The sequence below is a fragment of the Anguilla rostrata genome, chromosome 19 (genome assembly GCF_018555375.3).
Source record: "Anguilla rostrata isolate EN2019 chromosome 19, ASM1855537v3, whole genome shotgun sequence".
NCBI lineage: Eukaryota > Metazoa > Chordata > Actinopteri > Anguilliformes > Anguillidae > Anguilla > Anguilla rostrata.
In genome coordinates, this window is record NC_057951.1 from 3,057,905 (window position 1) to 3,080,483 (window position 22,579).

General features: G+C 46.5%; 1 protein-coding gene across 11 annotated transcripts in view; it reads left to right on the plus strand.

Moving 5' to 3' along the window:
* Window positions 1–240: 240 nt before the first annotated feature.
* LOC135245665 (liprin-beta-1-like) overlaps window positions 241–22,579 on the plus strand; it is a 59,944-nt gene continuing 37,605 nt past the window's right edge. For 3 of the 11 annotated variants that reach the window (XM_064318865.1, XM_064318868.1, XM_064318871.1), the window contains exons 1-3: window positions 243–467; window positions 14,200–14,288; window positions 17,255–17,460. In XM_064318865.1, the coding sequence (XP_064174935.1) occupies window positions 14,225–14,288; window positions 17,255–17,460 (270 nt within the window). In that variant the 5' untranslated portion in view covers window positions 243–467; window positions 14,200–14,224. Of the gene's footprint in view, window positions 468–14,199; window positions 14,289–17,254; window positions 17,461–22,579 lie in introns of all 11 variants that reach the window. The other 8 variants (XM_064318867.1, XM_064318870.1, XM_064318872.1 and 5 more) reach the window with 6 other exon arrangements.

Genomic DNA, 22,579 nt, shown 5'->3' on the forward strand with positions numbered 1-22,579 from the left:
TAATAATGGATACCATTGCCTGAAGATGGTCAACAACAGCAGCTGCTTGGTAATTCGATTTTCGTTTAGCCTACATTTATGCCGGAAATGCACTAAATGTAGGCTGTATGATTGTACTATAATTATAAAAGGCCAATTAAACGAATATGTAGTCTGGCTATAATCCCAGTGGAAGCACACAATCTGAAAAGTTGAAACCGCGTGATGGCGTTTTACTATTGCAGTTTCCCAAAGAGAATTCCCATCTTTCCAAAGCAATCCTGTAGGAAGCGAGGGCGGGATGTGTTGGCGGTGACGTCTCCGGTCCTTTTGAGCCCACTACCGACATGGCGTAAGAGGAAAAAAGCGAGTGAGGACGGCGTTTGTGAAAACGGAGTTATCGAAAGGAAAACCGAGAGGAGACGCTTGAAACCTTTGGATTTATGTAGCCTACGAGAAGTGTTTTGTCGGCAAGTTCTGTTAAGTTTTGGTAAGTGCATTATTTTGCAGATACGAGTGCTCAGTTAACTATCAACTAGCCAACTCCTCGTTCATCACTTTTTCAGACTTCGCTTGTTTGACTTAGCCTATAAATAGCTGAAAGTTCTCCGCAACTGGATTGACGCCGTATAGACTTAGAGAACTTTTTTTAACCTGCTGCTAAACTAGCTATCCGATAACTCTATAGCCCAAGGGCAGTCGAACATGGGTGGAGCAGTCTTCCTCTCGGAAATAGCTCGCAAAATATATAATTATCCTAGGCTAATAGAGAAGTTAGCAAGCAAGCCACGGCACTAGCAGCAGCTAGCTCATTTGAGTTATAGATAGCCTGCTAATGTGTGTCGGCCTTGCATACTCTAGCGGAGGTTTCCCCTTGCTTTCACAGTTTTAGCAACTGATTCCTAAACGAATACGCGTATGGGCTACAAACTTATGGAAATCCGGACTTCTGTGAGGAAGCTGTCCTAAGCTCTTTACGTTGCTAGTTTTTTCTCTTATCAAGCCGGTGTAACGTTAGTTGAGTAAAAACTACAGGCTAATGAACTTGTGGGATACAACCGACATTATAACTTCTAACTTGAAGCTTCATACTTGTCGGGAATGCTCGACTTCGCTTGGATATCTACAAGCGAACCTATACCTACAACAAATGTCTGTTTTTCGTAGCAAAATCGCCTTTCACGTTGCAGTATTGTCCAAGTTATGCTAGAGAGAGACAAAGCGTGCGTGTTTTAAAGATCCATCCTTGTGCTGGCGGGGAATGAAATATGGCACAATTGCCTAATTAAACTTTGTTTCCAACTTTTCTTTGGGCGAACATGTAGAGATGGTGTATAGATTAATCGATTAGCCTTAAACTGCGCTGTTGAACTGCGCAGGGATGTCCAAACGTCTAGCCCACTTCCTCGCTGTAAACATCTGCAATTGACCAGTGGAGGTCTGGATACGTGTTCAACAAAGTTATAATACGTTTATACGATATAGGCTAGGCTACTAGCTTAATAGCCAATAACTGGAGTTGTAATAATGCAAAAATAGGCTCATGCAAAATTCTGTACATGTTGGTTATTGGACCTGGTTGTTACGTCTTAGTTCCGTAATGTGATTTTACGTATTGGGCCAAGGGAGATTTTTTTCGCTTGGGATCTTACTGTGCGAACTGGATTCGATTTATAGGTTTGTTCCTTTAGCTCATGAGAAAATAACGTCGGTTAGGTTAGGCGGTTTTGTATACGTATACGATTAGGTTGACACTGCCCCGTGCGCTTTTTGTGGTTGTGGGGCAAGCAAGAATAGTGAAAAGCACCCTGGCGAATAAACATCCGTGTCGCCCTGTCATAAAGGTGGAAAAGCCGTCATTATGAAAACATTGACGTCGGAAAAAGCGTTGAGTCTAATCCTTTAAGGTTTACGATCACAAATGATTAGAATGCACATTATAATGCTGGTGTTACAATCACTAGTTGTAATTGAAAGCAGTGGAGTTCTAGAAAACTGACTTGGAACTTTGTAAAAGTGTTTCAAAAAACCTACTATTCAAACTCTTCAGAGGGTTTAAAAAAAAACCAACGACGAAGAATGCTTAAAACTGTAGCCTTAAATTATAGTAAATTGGCAGGTAATGCTCCAGCAGCCGTATATTTCAAGCGAAGAGGCCGACGGAGTCAGATGTCTATGCAGTCTATTTTTGGTTGGTAATTTACAGGTTATTTAGGCTATTGTGTACACAATCTTGAATGTCGCGTGACCTCGGGATTGACTTGGAGGTTTGTTCTGGGGTTAGGTTTAGTCTAGGCCTATTGTGTGTTGTAGGCTATTATGTTAAATGTGTTAATATGACTGTACATTTAGCCGGATGTTCATGACTAAGAGCCGTCCACTTCTTAACTCATCATAGCATTCTCGGTGGGCAGCTTTTCCTGTTCTGTTAGCAAGCGGTAACTTGTCTTTGAGACATAGGTCTCATTTTCGAGGGAGTTAAGTGGCGACCGTCCAACGAACTGCTGCATTTGTATAACCCTTCTCAAGTAAAATTACTAATAGAATAGAAATATTTTATTTAAATTGGCTATTTAAAACGACTACCTCTTATTAGTGAAAACTGGACACGTTTCATTGGTGTGATGAAAATATTTTGAAAAATCTATGTTCCCCACAGGGATCTGTACGGGAAATCCCAGAGTTCCTTGTGTCTCTGTCGTTCAGTGGATGCCCCCAGGAAGTGCTGTGTGTTTTGATATTTTTTCTTAGTGTTAACCTTTTAATTTGGTTCGCAGACGGCTTGCATAAACAAGCACACTCCTAAAGTAATCATTCAGGAAATAATATATATATATATACATATATATATAGCACAATTTGTTGTCGGAAATTATTATGATTGATTTCAATTGTCATGATTGCTTTAACAAAATATTTTTCTATTTCCGTTATAATCTGCTACTTTTCTGCCAAACTGATTCTGCGTATGTTTGGATAACTTTGTGTAATCCCAGTATATCGTTTCAAGAGCCCGTAAAGCTTAATTAAAGCCATCGAAAACAAATCCGTGAGTGTTGCTGCCATGTTCTGCTGTATATGGGTGCAAAATTCCACCGAACCTAAACCGAATGTGGTAATGGATTAATTTCTTCTTTTACCTGTTTGAAAGTCATTTATAAGCACCTTTTTGTAAACCAGTTGCAGTGACTGTACTGATGAGCAATTGGCTAATATATGTATCTGTTCCCAGAGTGGAGTGAAGGAAAATATGTCCAACGCCTCCCAAAAAAGGGGATATTTGAGAAGAATCCCCTGTCTGCTGGGAATGAGTGAAGCCAGGGAGGCTTCCGAATGGATCGGTCCAATGCGGTCGTCCCCCGGGTCTCCTGTGTTTTAATGGCCCGGTCCTGTCTCTGACACGCACAGCCAGTCGTAGCTCTGTGGCTGGGTGTCCCGCTGTTTGCTACAGCCAAGATTCCCAGGCACTGCCCCCCCCCCCCCCGGGCACCCCCGGCTGGAACCCAAGTGCATTCGTTCCACCTCCGACACGCCTGCGGCTAGTCCAGCTCCGCTCTGGTTCCCACAGCTGGGTCCGTCAGATACCTGGAGCTACCGCTGGCGCTACCACAAGAGCCGCCTGGGAACTACGGAGTTTTCGCCATGTTTACAGCAGGGGTGTCAAACTCCAGATCTGGAGGGCTGCTGCAGTGTCTGCTGGGATTTGTGGTTTCCTTTCAATCAGCGGCCACCGTAGGCCTTGAGGACAAGGTGTGTGGACTCTTTAGCTCGTCAGTGACTCGAATCGCTTGTGCTGAAACGCATGAAAACACAGCGGACACCGCGGCTCCCCAGGGCTGGAGTCTGAGGCCCGTGGTTTACACAGCTTCTCAGATTTTCTGCGTAAACTCCATCTTGGCTCCATGCTGATGTGAAGCAGGGTAAAGGAATCCTGGTCAGGCTCTTGGGAGAGATTGGGATGTGTGAACAAAAGAGTGAATCCCCATTCAGGCTGTGCTGGTGCTACATTTCCCAAATATCTTTCCACTCCACCAACATATTATGGAGTCATTCACATTCAGAGGAGAATTCGTAATTTATTTAAGGAGACAGTAGTTACTTGCTTTCATAAATGTGACTTTTTTTAAATAACGTTTTAATGCTGAAATCGTTTTGCAGTGTGTGGAAGATGGAGCTTATTGCAAGGCATTGATTCTTTCTTACACAGACATTTTATGATCCCTACGTTACTGTTTCTTTCCTCTCCAACTTGGAGTGCGTAGTTGTTGCGGTTGGGTCCGTCCCGGCCTGGAAATTTGGGTGGGTGCTGAGCATCATGTGCTCAGTTGCTTGCAGCTCCACAGTCCCAACGCTTTACCTGAACACAACACACGGGCGTCCCAAGGTGGCCGCATCTTAGTCTTTTTAGATTTTTTATTTATTTTTTTGGGCATGTTTACGGCTAAACGCCTTGGGAGTGAGAGCTTCCGCCAGCTGGTGAGATTTTGAACGCGGCTAGAACACGGTCTTCCTGACACAGAAGCAGCTGTGAAAGTCTGTTCTGTGGGGGAAAAAAACCCAAAAAAACCATGTTATATTTGTAAGGCCGATTAGCAGTAGTCTCTCCAGAATTTTGCAGAGTTTTTTTTTTTAAAATGCTTGTTTTTTTGCAACCCCTTTTCGAAGAAATTGTGATGAGATTTGTGGTGTTCCCTATAGGTCTTTTGTAAAATGGCAGAATCCATAAAAATTGCGAGTCGAAGGAAAAATAATATTTTGAGAAATGACATCACTTTAGCAGAGTCCTCTTTAATTAGTTCTAATGAGAACTAATTCCTTTCCTCCCCTCTTCCCTTCCGTCCCCTCTTCCGTTCCCCATTTCCTCCCTTTTGCTTTCGCGTTACGCACACCTCAGTCTGAGCAAACGGTATTTTTTCCACCAGCTCGACGCTGCCGTTGGGTAATGAGAGAGCGCTGCGTTCCCGTGGATCTCTGGAATTCCCCCGCATGCCCCCCCCCCCCCCCCCCCGCGCCTCTCCCCCCCACCCTCCCCCCCCCACGCCTTCATGCTCTCCGCCATCGCCCGGAGAGAGAACCCCGCGCTGATGTCACAGATCCTTCCTCCCAGCATTCCTGTCGAGGTGCTCGTTCCCCCCCAGCATTCCTGTCGGTGCGCTGTGTGACCTTTCGGCCAATGGCACGCGGCCGGAGGGGAACACAGGGACCCCCTTGTTCCTCGGTCTGCTGCAGTACTGGCCCTGGCCTGTGGGGGGCCTGAGCCCAACCCACCCACCAAGATGCATTATGATAATTAGGGCCCCTAATGGTGGTCGCGGGCCACTAAGCAGCGGCTAATGTCGTTGATTGGGCGGGCCGACTGCACCGAGATGCTGGACATTCATAATGAAGTTAATTACAGTAGTTTGCGACTCATTCAGACTATGCTAATTAATATTTCATTAAAATCATAGTGCCACACCCACACTACTATGCACTCTTTTGTTTTTGGCGATATCTCTGAGCATGTCGTTTTCTTTTTTTTTTTAATCAGTTTTAGTTTTATGTAAATAAGTATTTACTGAATTATATCTAAATTCTCTGTGGATATTTACCCATCGTTGTTCATTTAGGCTTTATTTACATTTTTGAATATTTCAAAAAGTAATACGTTGGCTTGAAGTTGACCTGCTCTTAAGCTGAAATGGCAGCACGTATTTCAAAATGGGCGGGGGGATAAATGTGGTTTGCAGAAGTTATCCGGTCTGTTCTGTCCTGCTTTGTGTCAAGTGGAGCGTAATGCAGGAAGCACAAAAAGATGACGAGTCAAAAAAAAAACATCTCCGCATCCACGTAGAACGATAAACTGCCATTTGCGCGCGTGTCATTTTAAGAGCCTGGAGTTCGGGAAAGCAAAACAAACGGTTTAATGCTCGTGTGCGGCTTGCGGGAGCGTTAAAAAAAGGTCTCCGCGGCACCATGTGGAATTTTTCCCGGACCAGAAACAGCTGGTTTCTGTGCGAAAGGAATATTCCCCCAACAAAGCGTACAGCCCGAGTTTTCCAAATAGGCTTTCCACAGGCGGAGGTTCATTTGACCCAGATTTGTGTAACCTTGCGCGTGTGGCTTTTACTGAATGGATCAGAGCTCAGTTTGGACCGTGTTCATTTCTGTCAAGCCGAGGTGGTTGGAATAATATCTTAAGAATTTCTTCAGTTTTCCCGTAAATTAACCATATTCGTACCAAAGATGCATCATGACTATTAACCTCTGGTAGCAAGTCTTAGCATTTTTGTCTAAGCTACATGTATAGGTTTGCTGAAGCAACATTTAAACCAGTGTAGACTGAAGACTGTGTCATTAGGGTTTGAAACCTGTGTAGACGGTCGGTGGGCTGTGTTATTAGGGTTTGAAACCTGTGTAGACTGAAGGCTGTGTTATTAGGGTTTGAAACCTGTGTAGACTGAAGGCTGTGTTATTAGGGTTTGAAACCTGTGTAGACGGTCAGTAGGCTGTGTTATTAGGGTTTTAAACCTGTGTAGATGGTCAGTAGGCTGTGTTATTAGGGTTTGAAACGTGTGTAGATGGTCAGTAGGCTGTGTCATTAGGGTTTGAAACCTGTGTAGATGGTCAGTAGGCTGTGTTATTAGGGTTTGAAACCTGTGTAGATGGTCAGTAGGCTGTGTCATTAGGGTTTGAGACCTGTGTAGATGGTAAGTAGGCTGTGTTATTAGGGTTTGAAACCTGTGTAGATGGTCAGTAGGCTGTGTTATTAGGGTTTGAAACCGGTGTAGACGGTCAGTTGGCTGTGTTATTAGGGTTTGAAACCTGTGTAGATGGTCAGTAGGCTGTGTTATTAGGGTTTGAAACCTGTGTAGACGGTCAGTTGGCTGTGTCACCAGGGTTTCAGTGAGTTTGGACACATTGTGTGTCACTATGGTTTTGTCATTAACAGCCTGGCAGCCTTCAGACAAACTTTCCTTTATCCATTTATTCTGAGTCACGAAGACTGACGCTTGACTTGCCTGTTTCTTTATTCAAGCACAGTTGCTTACTGACACTTGACCGTGGTTTATAGGCTATTCGTTAAAATTTCTCGTTACTGTGTGCAATCGTAACGTTACAAACGCATTCCCAACTCAGCGAGGCAACGTGGACCGTGTTTGTCCAGGAAGCGAAACGATGATTTTGTCTGTAGCCGACCTGTTTAACATTCAAATCTGTTTTTGTTGTTCTTGACGTTGTACAACCGTTTTGCACAAAGGAGAACGCTTCGTGTTTCGTACGGACCGCGTTTAGGCAAAACGTCAAGTTTGCTGTATGCATGCTCTCGTGTAGAACAACGAAATTTACTTGGCGGCTCTGAATAAGACCCAATAATGATCTGTGGATTTTCTGTGAACAGGACCTTTGTTTGTCATCAGCGAAAGTGTGTGAACAGCTGGCGGACGGTTTAATTAAGAAACGGGCTCGGCGTTTGCTCGTCTGGCCTGGCCGAGGCTCATAATTAAATCCTAGCGCCTGTCGCTCTCTAGGTGTTTTTTTTGTCCTTCTGAACCCTTCATAACCCTCATCCCGGCCCTATTATTGCGTGGGGCAGACGCGCCTCACTACGATGGTGACCTAGCCTTCATTTCCGGCACAACTTTGGTCCTTTTGTGAAGCGTGTCCGTGTCCGTGTGCAGGTGCGTGTGAGTGTGCCTTTGAGTGCGGAGTGTCCGTGTCCGTGTGTGTGTGTGTGTGTGTGTGTGTGTGTGTGTGTGTGTGTGTGTGTGTGTATATGTGTGTGTGTTTGAGTGCGTGTGAGTGTGCGTTTGAGTGCGGATTGTGTGTCTCTGTGCGTGTGAGTGCTGAGTGTGCGTTTGTGTATGAGTGCGTGTGAGTGTGCGTGTGTGTATGAGTGCGTGTGAGTGTGTGTGTGTGTGTATGAGTGCGTGTGTGAGTGCGGAGTGTGCTGAGTGTGCGTGTGTGTATGAGTATGTGTGAGTGTGCGTGTGTGTATGAGTGCGTGTGCGTGTGTGTATGAGTGCGTGTGCGTGTGTGTATGAGTGCGTGTGCATGTGTGTATGAGTGCGTGTGCATGTGTGTATGAGTGTGCTTTTGAGTGCGGAGTGTGCGTGTTTCTAATGGCTGTAGCCAGGCAGGCTCCTGAGAGGGAGGCGGAGGGGGGAGAGGAGAGTGTGACTGCAGGGTTTTCTGGGCACTGTACCAAGCACCCCTTTGTAATGGTCCTCCAGCTCTATTAAAACAAAAAGCCCCCAGTGTTCACGCTAGTGACCCTCTCGCTCGGCCAGAAGTCGAGGTAAATGGCTCTATTCTTCCGGCCGCCGCGTTCCCTGGTTTGAGTCTGCGCACGCCTCCCCAAGGGGTCCCCGGAAATGATCTGCATTACTCAGACCCCCCCCCCCCCCCTCCCCAGGACAGTGGGGTGCTCTTCTCCGCCAGTGGGAGTCTCGTCGTCCATAACTTCGATAGCCGCCGCATCGCGCGAATCGCCTGTCCGCATTGATATTTGTATTAACGACCTTTCTCTTTGAGCGGGAGTGTCATGGTTTCCCCGTTTTTTTTCGGCTGAGTTTGCGAGGAAGTAGCGAAATGAGGTCACGGCCGCCACATCGCAACTGTTTTTTTTTTCCTTTTTTTTTTTCCCCTTTTTTTTTTTTTTTTTTTTTGAATTCCACGCATATCTCCGCACAACTGCGAAAGTTCTCCTCTAAGAACGGACGCTTTGTTAGCGAAACGGGTCGTTTTCTCGGGTCACGTGACCGCGAACGCCGCGGGGAAACGAGCGCCCTGCTCTAGACGCCGGGGCCTAGAAATATTCACGGTCGCCTCGTTTTTTTTTTCGCGGCAAACCTCCGTCGGCGACGAACCGACCGCTAAGAGAACTCTCTCTTTTTTAAGCCTTTTGGCCGCGAGGGGGTGAGGAGAGAAGCGAACGTTAACGCGTCATTTGCATTCGTACGGGCGGAAACAAGGTCTCCCCTGTGTCCCTTGTAAGGCACGCCGTTCCCCCGATTAGTTATCGCCTTGGCTGCCGTAGGCGCCTCCTGTCTGAGAAAGGGAGCTTTTACATTACATTACAGGCATTTAGCAGACGCTCTTATCCAGAGCGACTTACACAACTTTTACATAGCATTTTACATTGCATCCATTTATACAGCTGGATACATACTGAAGCAATGCAGGTTAAGTACCTTGCTCAGGGGTACAACGGCAGTGTCCTTACCCGGGAATCGAACTTGCGACCTTTCGGCTACAAGCCCAGTTCCTTACCCATTGTGCTACACTCCGTCCACTGCGTTGGGCGCTTGGTGTTCTTTGCACACGACTGACCGGGGTCCTGCAGTGCGAACGGCCTACCACTCGCGCTAAAGAATAAATAAAATAAAGAAATAAATAAAAGAATAAACGGTTTTAATAAGCAATACCGATTGTCTCTATCGCGATGGCAGTTCAGCCAGCCTGTAATAAAATCGTCAGCGATCCTTCTGTCCTGCATAGATTTCTCTATCCGTGAATTTTTTTTCCCACATTTATTGCTTTAATGCACAATACAAATCCTGTTGTGATGATTGTTCCTGATATATACAACTCATTAATTGGTAGGCCTATTTTGCACACATACTCAGGCATTTTTATCAATACCGTTCTCCATCAAACACCCAGATACAAAATAAGCTTGAAACCATTCGCATGTAACTAGTATTTACCCTGTGCTAGAGAGCTTCCAGAGTTAAGGCAAAGGTAACTTCCTTTACCTTTCTGAGACACTACTGCCAGTCCCTGAGGTGTGTAAGGATTACATTCCTAGGACCACTGTGTAACGCAGCATTACAATCCGAAATGAATGTTTAACTACAGAACTTTTTGGCCTCAAGAATTTACAGGCCTCACTTATACTGCAGCTACAATGCATTTTTTACAGACCACAACAAACACGGTTGAAGTAATACCTGCTAGATGTCTATCAAGGGGGAAAGGGGGGAAAAACAATGCATGAGTAAAAGTATAGTTAAATACTCAACAATAGTATAGTGGTAGAGACATGTGACGGGACGCAACAGCAGCATTATTCACGTGAAAATAGGACAGATCGTCATGAATTCTGAAAAGCAGGAGAGAAATGGAGCATGAATGACTGCTTAATAGAACGAGATGTACACTACATGGCATCCAACACATCATCCAAAATGATGGGCTATAATATAGAGCTGGTCCACCCTCGCTTGCAGTTGACTTTCCAGTTGATCCCAAAGGTGTTGGATGTGGTTGAGGTCAGGACTGTGCTGGCCAGTCAAGTTCTTCCACGTTGTTCTCGACAAAACTATTTATATATGGGGACCTCGCTGTGTGCCCGGGGGCGTTGTCATGCTGAAACAAGAAAGGGCCATCCCCCAGACTGTTGGGGAAGCACAGAATCGTCTGGAATGTGATTGCACGCCGTAGCATTAAGATTCGCGTGCACTGGAACTATGGGGGCCTAGCCCAAACCAAACCATGAAAAACAGCCCCAGACCAAAGGGCGTCCAGATTCTTTTGGTCATATAGTGTATTTTTTGTAGGACGGAGTGTAGCACAGTGGGTAGGAACTAACTTAACCGAATGGCAGTTGATCCGGTAGACCTGCCGTGTACTGAGCAAGGTACTTAACCTGCATTGCTTCAGTATATATCCAGCTGTATAAATGATGTAAAAGTTGTGTAAGTCGCTCTGGATAAGAGCGTCTGCTAAATGCCTGTAATGTAATGTAATGTATTTTAATCGATCTTTTAAAAACTGTCTGCGGTGAATACACCGGGACTTGGCGTGAATCCGTGACTCCGTAATAACCCCGTTTGGGGGCTGCTTTGAGCGTCTCCACGTCCCCACTCATCTTCTGTAACCTCAGCTGCCTTATGGTGAACTTAACTTATGGCCCACTTGCCAATTAGTTTTTCAATTTTTCTTAAAAAATTTAGTGCAGATTTACTTACGTCATCAGTGTTATGTAGGTCAAGAACTTTCCGTATTAACCTTTAAATGATTGATTTAAAAAAAAAATAATAATAATTGCTTGTCACAATATGTCTGTGTCGTAAAAGACAAAAGGACCTGTGGGCTGTGTATGAGATGGTGCATTTAATCTATGGCCCTGATTGATGTGGAATGTGTATAGGATGTTGTGGAATGTTGCATATTGATGACTGTGTGTGAACTTTGTATATTGACACGTGTGAACATTTGTATATTGATGGATTGTGTTGGAACAGTTTATATTGGTGGATTTGTGGAACATGTTGTATATTGGATGCACTGTGTGTGGAACATGTTGTATATTGGATGGATTGTGTGTGGAACATGTTGTATATTGGATGGATTGTGTGTGGAACATGTTGTATATTGGATGCACTGTGTGTGGAACATGTTGTATATTGGATGGATTGTGTGTGGAACATGTTGTATATTGGATGGATTGTGTGTGGAACATGTTGTAGCCTATATTGGATGTATTGTGTGTGGAACATGTTGTATATTAGGGGGATTGTGTGAGGAACATGTTGTATATTGGATGCACTGTGTGCGGAACATGTTGTATATTGGGTGGATTGTGTGTGGAACGTTGTATATTGGGTGTATTGTGTGTGGAACATGTTGTATATTCGATTGACTCTGATTGACGGGAGTTTAATTATAATTATTAAAATGTAGCGTGGCCATACAGACCCCCTCCCCCCGTATATTCTCCAGTTATGCAGAAGTGGAGCATGCTGCAGTGTACTGTGCATGTGTGGACTTGGACAGAAGAATATTATTTACACATACATTTCAGTAGCTGAAAGTGACAGTGATTTGTGCATATTTGTAAGCACTGCAGTGCCGCCATTTTTTTTTTTTTTTTTTTTTTTTAAACCGCCAAATATGCACTGTGTGTGGGGAGCTGTGGCTGAGGAAGCTGGGCCCTGCTGATTATAGTCTGGAAAGCCTGGTTATGTGTGGAATGGCAGTCTGCAGGGCCCCCCCCCAGCCTGAGCGCCCCCCCTCCCCTCCTCACTGCCCTTATTCACTGCTAGTCTGTGCCCCCCCCACCGTCACTGTCCTTATTCACTGCTAGCCTGAACATCCCCCCCCCCCCACTCGTCTCCTCCAGCACTGCGGGCTGCCCTGCTCGAACCCTGCATTTTTACAAGTCTTATCAAGGCTTTGTTGTTAATCTAGTAGATGTGGGTGAACGAGCCGTTTTCAAGGCCATTTTAGCACAAAGAATGGCTTACCATTAGATAAAGTTATTTAACTTAGGGTGTCACTTGGAAGCACAGACGCCGGCTGTTCTTGTGTATGTTTGAGGATAAACATGACCCCACTCTAAATGGTTTGTTATGACGAAATGTGGCTTGCAGACAAATCACACAAAAAGGCTGAATTCACTCCTGGCTCCTTCTGGAGCTTCCTCAGCAGCTTTGTGCTGAAGTCCCAGGCTGGGCCTCGCCTCCTTCTTTAACCCTCGCCTCCTCCTGGGCCTCGCCTCCTTCTTTAACCCTCTCTTTCTCCTGGGCCTCGCCTCCTTCTGGACCTCGCCTCCGTCTTTGACCCTCGCCTCCTCCTAGGCCTCACCTCCTTCTTTAACCCTCGCCTCCTTCTTTGACCCTCGCCTCCTCCTGGGCCTCGCCTCCTTCTTTAACCCTCGCCTCCTAAAAACATTAGGCAGGGTCACTTGAAGGGAGGAACAAAATTGGAATGAGCTCAGTTTGAAAAATTGATCTGTTGGGCTGAATGACCTGTTGTCGTCTTTATGCTTTGTTATGTTATGCATTACGTTATAAGGCTAATAATAGCCCGAAGGTATGTCAATACAGCGATGAAAAACATTGCTCACTGAATAGTACAATAAACAGGGGATTTGTGTGGCATTATACCATGTCATATATCAATAACTGTGACTGAATATGGAATAAATATACAATCTTACCGTTGGTTTTACATGTGAAGATGCCCTTTCATGGTTCAGTGGTCATTTATTGTCTTCAACAGTGCCTTTGAGAAACAAACTTGCGAATAGAAAGCAGGAGTAGGCATTTGCAATGGGCACACGCTAAGCCCCCCTTGCAATTTATGACTGTGTAACTCCTTTCAGTTTATTCTGATTTGACTTGTGTTTTATTTCAACGTGTGAGAGCTCCGCGTAATTGCCTTAGTGGCTGCTTCAGCACTGCGTTGTGCGTTCAACTGTCACACTACGCAGTGATATACAAGCGCTCATTGACACGTAGTCGGTTTTGCCTGCTCATCGGCATGGCAATAGCAAATTTCCGGTGGAGCGAGCCACAGACGAACGGAGGCCTTCTTGTCTGTTTTTTTGACGGTAGGCTCTGCCATTGCAAGATTACAGGCATTTTTTAAGCAGACGCTCTTATCCAGAGCGACTTACGTCGTATCCAGTTATACAGCTGGATATATACTGGAGCAATGCAGGTTAAGCACCTTGCTCAAGGGTACAACGACAGTGTCCTACCGGGGAATCGAACCTGCGAACTTTAGGTTACAAGACCAGCTCCTTAGCCATTATACTACAACTGCCGTCCATGTGGCTTTTAAAATGTATTTCTAACCATACCTCATTTGCCTACTTTAGCCCATTGGTGTTCAGCTTGAGCAGGTTATTGCAAAGGAATGCATTTTTGGCATTGTTGTGTGTAGCGCCTACAGGCCGAAGCAAATTTAGCGGAGTAGACACGGTCTGTGGGCCGCAAAATCCAGCTCCCATCCCGACAGCCGCCAATCATCATCATCAATATCTGATACTCACGTAATACCTCCCAGGACTACTGCTCATGCATGGTTCTGACACGAAAGACAAACACTATGTCAGTTTTGTCAAACAAATTTAATTTTTTTTGCACTTCTGTATCTTTCTCAGCTTTTAGGACGGTGCAGAGCTGCACACATTACATTACATTACATTACAGGCATTTAGCAGACGCTCTTATCCAGAGCGACTTACACAACTTTTTACATAGCATTTTACATTGTATCCATTTATACAGCTGGATATATACTGAAGCAATTTCGGTTAAGTACCTTGCTCAAGGGTACAACGGCAGTGTCCTTACCCGGGAATCGAACCTGCGACCTTTCGGTTACAGGTCTAGTTCCTTACCCGCTGTGCTACACTCCGTGCTGCACACGGTGCACCACCCGCCGTCTGCTAAAGTCCCTCTGTCTTGCCGATGTCGTGTTTTTGAGCGAGCTCTTCTTGTGATCCCAGGGTTCCCCTCTGCCGGCTTCGAAGATGATGTCAGACGCCAGTGACATGCTGGCGGCCGCCCTGGAGCAAATGGACGGGATCATCGCAGGTAACGGGGCTCCGTCCGCGTCAGCAGGTGCTAACACTCCCTCCCAGGTTTCTCAGGGGGAAAACGGCTAGCCTAAATCCAGACATGCTAGCCATTTAATAAATGGCTATCATTGGCTTGTTGGGATGTCTATCATGCAAATGGGCTTTTGGCCTTTTTTGTATGCTGTTGTGGTTGGGTTATGGGGTTGGTCAAATGGACCCTGTGCAGGGTTCTGTTTCTGTGCATAAGGGTTGGGTTACAGGGTTGGGTAGGCTGACCTGGTCCTCATTCGGTTTCTCTGCATAAGGGCTGGAGTTGGGTTGTAGGATTGGGTGCTCGGACCCTGGGCCTGATTCTGTTTCTCTGCATAATGGCTTGGGTTGGGTTATAGAGTTGGGTAGTCTGACCTGGGCCTGGTTCTGTCTCTGTGCATAAGGGATTGGGTTGGGTTATAGAGTTGGGTAGTCTGACCTGGGCCTGGTTCTCTCTCTGTGCATAAGGGATTGGGTTGGGTTATAGAGTTGGGTAGTCTGACCTGGGCCTGGTTCTGTCTCTGTGCATAAGGGATTGGGTTGGGTTATTGGGTTGGGTATTGTTACGGCCGGCTCAAAGGACCACAACAAACAAAGTCAAATGAACCAAAAACAGACAGAAACTGATCTAAAAACACAAACCCAGACATTTATCAGAATAAATAACAAACTAATCACAAACTAAACAAAGGAAAACCCACAAAGTTCAAACAAAACGATCTTCACAAAAACTACAAACCCAAAACCATAAATCAAGCCACAAACCACACACACTGACCCTCGGCCTGATTCTGATTCTGTGCAATGAGGGCTGGAGTTGGGTTATACAGTCGGGTAAACTGACCTGGGCCTGTTTCTGATTCGCTGCATAATGGCTGTGGTTTGGTTCTAGAGTTGGGTAGACTGACCTGGGCCTGGTTCTATCTCTGTGCATCAGGGCTGGGCATGGGTTATAAGGTTGGGTAGTCTGACGCTGGGTCAGCTGTGGTTGACAGGAAGCACTCTTTTTTTTGCCTCAGGCCCCAGCTCTTGTGTTGATAGTCTGAGTCTGGCTTGGTATTTAAGGGTTTGTTCTGAAGAGAAAGGTTCCTGTTGGATGTGGGGCATGCTCAATGCATTACTCTGCTTTTCAACAAAATGTGTCTTGCTTCAGGCTCCCATAGTTCACTACATGTTCTTTAATGTCTGTGATGTGTCGGTTAAATTCTTGAAGGGAATTGTAGTGCAATGCCAGATAGGATGACCTGTTCTGCTTTGTGGGACCGAGTTATAAAGACATTACACATAAAGCTTATGAACATTAATAATTAAGCTATGTCTGGTACATATTCACCACCACGATGTTTGTAAGAAACAATATGCACATTTAATAAAGCAGTCGATATTTTCCTTCAAACGCTTGATTGTTTGTAGTTCTTTCTCATTCTTAAAAAAACATTTCTTAAACTCTGAAATTAGTCACCTACAGAATGTGCACTTTGAGGAATGAGTGTGTGCAGAGAATGGGTTGTGTTTAAAATAAGTCCTATTCTTTTGCGTTGGGTAATTATAGAGCTGACCTTTTGAGCAGAGACAAGACTATCGGATCCCATGATATATTATTCTCAGTCTGGTCCTCTTTTACCGCTTGACCTCGGCGGTGGCCTTGCAGTCTCTGCGCGGCACGGAACAAGTCTGCCTCGGGAAAGGTGCCGTCAGTCCCAGCTTTAAAAGACGGGTCATTATTTTAAACGGCTGATCGTTTTACCGAGGCTATATCCTTTTCATCGCTTTTAAATGGACCTTTTCCGATGACGTCCAAGCCTGCGGGTTCCTTCAGAATCTTGTGGACTGCGTAATTAGTACACGCACTTCAGCCTTTCGTAATCGAACGCGATTCGCGGTCGACGCAGACGGCGTCGGGTTCGGCGTTGCCGGCGACGGCCATTTTATCCGCCCGTGCCTCTCGCGCCGCCTCCTCCCTTCAGAGCCGAAGCAGACGTCCTTTAAAGTCTGCGGTTTTGCTGGGGAGCCGACTGAAAGGGCGGACATTTTGGCTCAAAGTTAGAGCGCGGAGAAACGAGCCTTTCGGCTCACCTTGCGTTTGGCTCTCGCCCGCAAAACCAAATGGGGCGGAGACTGGACCTGGGCGCCCGGTGGGCCTCTGGACCGCGCCCTGCCGGCGCCCTGCGGCCACATGGGCTTCCTGACCCGAGAATTCACCTTCAGATCATTTCCATCCTTAGTCTGCGGAGAGAACTCCTGAAAACCCTGTAGTAGTTAATAGATAGATGACCTTTATATGCACAGGGCAATCCCATTGAGACCAGGGTCTCTCTCACAAGGTTACCCTGATTACGGCATTGCGCAGTTACGTAAATATGCAGTAAAGCAGTTCCAAATATGGACAATAGTACAGTTTAACAGAACACAGGTTATTCAGTTGAAACGTGCAAGATAAGGGTAAAATGTGTTTGATAAGGGTTCTAAATTGCCCCAGAGAAACCAGAGCGGAGAGCTGAATATGTTTTTGCTGCTCATTCCTTGCATTTGGTGCAGAGAAACTAAAAACAGTCTTTTCCTTATACGAATCCCTCATATGAATCCCTTAAATGAATCCCTTATAGGACTCCCTTATATGAATCCCTCAAAAAACCAAATGTGCCCTTTGTCTGCTTTTGCTGAGCCTTATTAGATTATCTGTAGTGTGATTATTATGGAACTGTGCTTGTAATTCAAAATGTGGTTGTGTGTTTGATTCCTTGAGGTACTTATCTGGAATTATCCGGCTGTGTAAATGGATTGTATTTGAGTAAATGTAAGCTGGGTAAGTAGCTCTGGATAAGAACGTTTCCTAATGCTGGCGTGTAATCTAATGCCGGTTCAGGATCCAAGTGTTTCCTCGTAGCCCCGAGTGTGCATTTGACCGGCCGACATTTTGGCTCAAACGTGCGCTTGGCCTGCTGCCCGCAGGCTCCAAGGCGCTGGAGTACTCCAACGGGCTGTTCGACTGCCAGTCCCCCACGTCGCCGTTCATGGGCGGCCTGCGCGCGCTGCACCTGGTGGAGGACCTGCGGGGGGCGCTAGAGCTGATGGACCCGGAGGAGCGGGACACGCTGCGCTGCCAGATCCCGGACTCCACCGCCGAGAGCCTGAGCGAGTGGCTGCAGGGACACCTGGTACGCCCCACACCGCCGCGTACACCCCCTACTGCACTGCGCTACCCTTACACCCTGTACAGTACACCCCCTACTGCACTGCGCCATCTTACACCCTGTACAGTACACCCACGCAACCCCTACTGCCTGCGCCATCTACACCCTACGTACACCCTACTGCACTACACTACCCTTACACCCTGTACAGTACACCCCACACCGCCGCGTACACCCCCTACTGCACTACACTACCCTTACACCCTGTACAGTAGACCCCCTACTGCACTACCACTTACACCCTGTACAGTACACCCCCTACTGCACTACACTACCCTTACACCCTGTACAGTACACCCCCTACTGCACTGCGCCATCTTACACCCTGTACAGTACACCCCACACCGCCGTGTACACCCCCTACTGCACTACACTACCCTTACACCCTGTACAGTACACCCCACACCGCCGCGTACACCCCCTACTGCACTACACTACCCTTACACCCTGTACAGTACACCCCCTAGCACGCGCCATTTACACCCTACAGACACCCACACCCGTTACACCCCTACTGACATACACCCCTACACCCTGCTCAGTACACCCCCTACTGCACTGCGCCATCTTACACCCTGTACAGTACACCCCCTACTGCACTGCGCCATCTTACACCCTGTACAGTACACCCCCTACTGCACTGCGCCATCTTACACCCTGTACAGTACACCCCCTACTGCACTGCGCCATCTTACACCCTGCTCAGTACACCCCCTACTGCACTGCGCACATCTTACACCCTGTACAGTACACCCCACACCGCCGCGTACACCCCCTACTGCACTACACTACCCTTACACCCTGTACAGTAGACCCCTACTGCATCACTCCCTACACCTGTACGTACACCCTACTGCACTACACTACCCTTACACCCTGTACAGTACACCCCCTACTGCACTACCCCTTACACCCTGTACAGTACACCCCACACCGCCGCGTACACCCCCTACTGCACTACACTACCCTTACACCCTGTACAGTACACCCCACACCGCCGCGTACACCCCCTACTGCACTCTACACTACCCTTACACCCTGTACAGTACACCCCACACTGCCGCGTACACGCCCTACTGCACTACACTACCCTTACACCCTGCTCAGTAGACCTCCTACACACTGAGCTTACTCACACCTTGCTCAGTTGACCTCCTACACACTGAGCTTACTCACACCCTGCTCAGTTGACCTCCTACACACTGAGCTTGCTCACAATGAGCAGTACAGCCTCTACTACTGTGCATTATGTCACTCATTGCATTACATTACATTACAGGCATTTAGCAGACGCTCTTATCCAGAGTGACTTACACAACATACATAGCATTTTCATTGCATACATTTACAGTTGAAGCCAAAAGTTTACATACACCTGGGGTAAAGACATTCAAATTCAATTTTTCACAACTCTACACGTTACCATACATTTCCTGTGGTAAGTCAATTAGGGTACCTACTTTATTTCCATAAGAGGTCATTTCAAAATAGTAGCTAAGAGACGGATGTATTTAAGCTTTTATGTACTATATCAGATTTTCAGTGGATCAAAAGTTTACATACACTTTGTTAGTATTTGGTGGCATTGCCTTTTAATTGCTTAAATTGAATTAAAATGCTCGGGGTAGCCTTCCAGAAGCTTCTCACAATACTTTGCCGGAATTTTTGCCCATCCCTCCTGACGGAACTGGTGTAACTCAGTCAAGTTTGTGGGCCTCCTTGCTCTGTCACGCTTTTTCAGTTCAGTCCACAAATCTTCTATGGGATTAAGGTCAGGGCTTTGTGATGGCCACTCCAACACTTTCACTTTGTTGTCTTTATTAAGCCATTTTGTTACAACTTTGATGGTATGCTTAGGATCATCATCCTGCTGACAAGGTCAAAGTGTGATTTACAGTAACAAGACAAGCGTGAGGTTATAAACGCGGTGTAAAAAGCAAGGCTTTGCTCTACCTGGCTCAAAAAATGTGCCTTGAAGCGATGCGCCATTATTCATTTTTTTTTGTAATACTTAAAAATAATATTTCTAATGCACTGTTTGTGTGTGCTTTCGAACCTGAGCTCACAGCGTTTCGACGGGTGAAATGCGCCCTTTTCGGTCGAGCCGGGGTGCGTGCATCCCTATGCGCGACGACGGAGCGTAGCACAGTGGGTAAGGAACTGGGCTTGTAACCGAAAGGTCGCAGGTTCGATTCCCGGGGTAAGGACACTGCCGTTGTACCCTTGAGCAAGGTACTTAACCTGCATTGCTTCAGTATATATCCAGCTGTATAAATGGATACAATGTAAAAATGCTATGTAAAAGTTGTTGTACGTCGCTCTGGATAAGAGCGTCTGCTAAATGCCTGTAATGTAATGTAATGTACAGGCGGCAGTGGCTCGGTTTCAGTAGTAGAGACGGGTTTTTCTCTTTTCTCCCCTTCGGCAGCCCGCAGCCCCATTTCTCCTTCGTGCGTTTGACGTTCAGTTGCTCTTTCGGGAGGGAAAAGCCTTTCCTTCTTTGTGTTCCCCCCGCTGAGGGCTCGAAGGCCCCCGACGTGCATTTTAATAGCCGACTTAAGAGCGGAGGAGAAGACGTCTGAGGACGAGCGTTTTTCTGTCGAGAGCGCCGCTCGGATCGCACGCTGACGGAAAGTGCTCCCCGAAGCGCCAAAGGATCTTTTCCGGAAAGTTCAGCCCACTCTCGCTCGCAGGAAGAGAAAAGGCTCCCCGCCGCTTTGCAGAAAAGCCATTTTGCAACATTTCAGACATTGGGATTTGGTATTCGTTTTAGTTCAGCACATTTTAGCTACAGTGACGCATTTTTATCGTGGAAAATGTTTTGTCTTGCAGTGCTTTAAGACATGATGAAGTATTGTCGATTTGTACTTGTTACTGGAAAAGAAAATTCTCAGTTTGGAATGATTTTCAGAAATTAGTTGAATTACTGAATGACCCAATTCACTTATTTTCATCCTTCATGAAAAGACATGGTAACCTCACGTCTGTTGAAGACACTCTTGACTATTCTTGTTTTCTAAAGCATGCCGTTTTTATCCCAAGTACCTATAATAAGATACGAAGTGCCCTATATCGACCTGTCCTGTGGGCATAGAGTGCTCTATATAGACCAGCCCTGTGGGCACACAGTGCCCCATATAGACCTGCCCTGTGGGCATAGAGTGCCCTATATAGACCTGTCCTGTGGGCATAGAGTGCCCTATATAGACCAGCCCTGTGGGCACAGAGTGCTCTATATAGACCTGTCCTGTGGGCATAGAGTGCTCTATATCGACCTGTCCTGTGGGCATAGAGTGCTCTATATAGACCAGCCCTGTGGGCATAGAGTGCTCTATATCGACCTGTCCTGTGGGCATAGAGTGCTCTATATATACCTGTCCTGTGGGCATAAAGTGCTCTATATAGACCAGCCCTGTGGGCATAGAGTGCCCTATATCGACCTGTCCTGTGGGCATAGAGTGCTCTATATAGACCAGCCCTGTGGGCATAGAGTGCCCTATATCGACCTGTCCTGTGGGCATAGAGTGCTCTATATAGACCAGCCCTGTGGGCATAGAGTGCCCTATATCGACCTGTCCTGTGGGCATAGAGTGCTCTATATAGACCAGCCCTGTGGGCATAGAGTGCCCTATATCGACCTGTCCTGTGGGCATAGAGTGCTCTATATAGACCAGCCCTGTGGGCATAGAGTGCCCTATATCGACCTGTCCTGTGGGCATAGAGTGCTCTATATAGACCAGCCCTGTGGGCATAGAGTGCCCTATATCGACCTGTCCTGTGGGCATAGAGTGCTCTATATAGACCAGCCCTGTGGGCATAGAGTGCCCTATATCGACCTGTCCTGTGGGCATAGAGTGCTCTATATAGACCTGCCCTGTGGGCACAGAGTGCCCTATATAGACCTGTCCTGTGGGCACAGAGTGCCCTATATAGACCAGCCCTGTGGGCACAGAGTGCCCTATATAGACCTGCCCTGTGGGCACAGAGTGCCCTATATAGACCTGTCCTGTGGGCACAGAGTGCCCTATATAGACCTGTCCTGTGGGCACAGAGTGCCCTATAGAGACCAGCCCTGTGGGCATAGAGTGCCCTATATAGACCAGCCCTGTGGGCATAGAGTGCCCTATATAGACCTGCCCTGTGGGCATAGAGTGCCCTATATAGACCTGTCCTGTGGGCACAGAGTGCTCTATATAGACCTGTCCTGTGGGCACAGAGTGCTCCATATAGTCCAGCCCTGTGGGCACAGAGTGCCCTATATAGACCAGCCCTGTGGGCATAGAGTGCCCTATATAGACCAGCCCTGTGGGCATAGAGTGCCCCATATAGACCAGCCCTGTGGGCATAGAGTGCCCTATATAGACCTGCCCTGTGGGCACAGAGTGCCCTATATAGACCGGCCCTGTGGTTTTGCTTTTCACATGCTCAAAAGCCAGTCCGCCATTGCTGCACACAGTGTGACAGGCATTAAATACTGTGTGAGGATTTTAATTAGGACACCGTTCACACAACTTGAATATTTAAGATTTTTATGGTTGAAATCTGTCAATAGAGTAAGGGACAAATTATCGGAATTGAGAGACTGATGGAGGGTTTGAGTGTCATGTTTAAATCGATTTAAAAGACTGAACATAATAAACTACAGAGATTTTATCAGGTTGAGTTTTGTCAGCAGAGCAAGTGGCCAAGGTGAAAACTGGTAAATTCTGTACAGCTGCCAAACTTTATTTATTTATGTTTTTGTGCATGCTCTTAACATGTGAAGCAGCTCGCCAGGTCATGTAGTACACTCAGAGATCCTTGGAGTGATACTTTCTAGTCTGTAGGTTAATGCTGAGCCTGGAGCGACTGAATTGTCCTCATTATGTGGTCTTATGCTCTTAATATCATCCCAATCTTCTTTCTATGTTGATCCTTTTTAATGTCAATCAGCCTTTGTGTTTCATTTGACTTCTGAGAAATGCTGACATCAGGGTATTTCAGAGAACTACGGGAAGCCAAGAGGCTCTTTGAAAGGCAAATTGCCCAAGATGCAAAAAGTAATCCTAACCGTATATTTCAATGCTGTAGTAGGAAAAAGGAA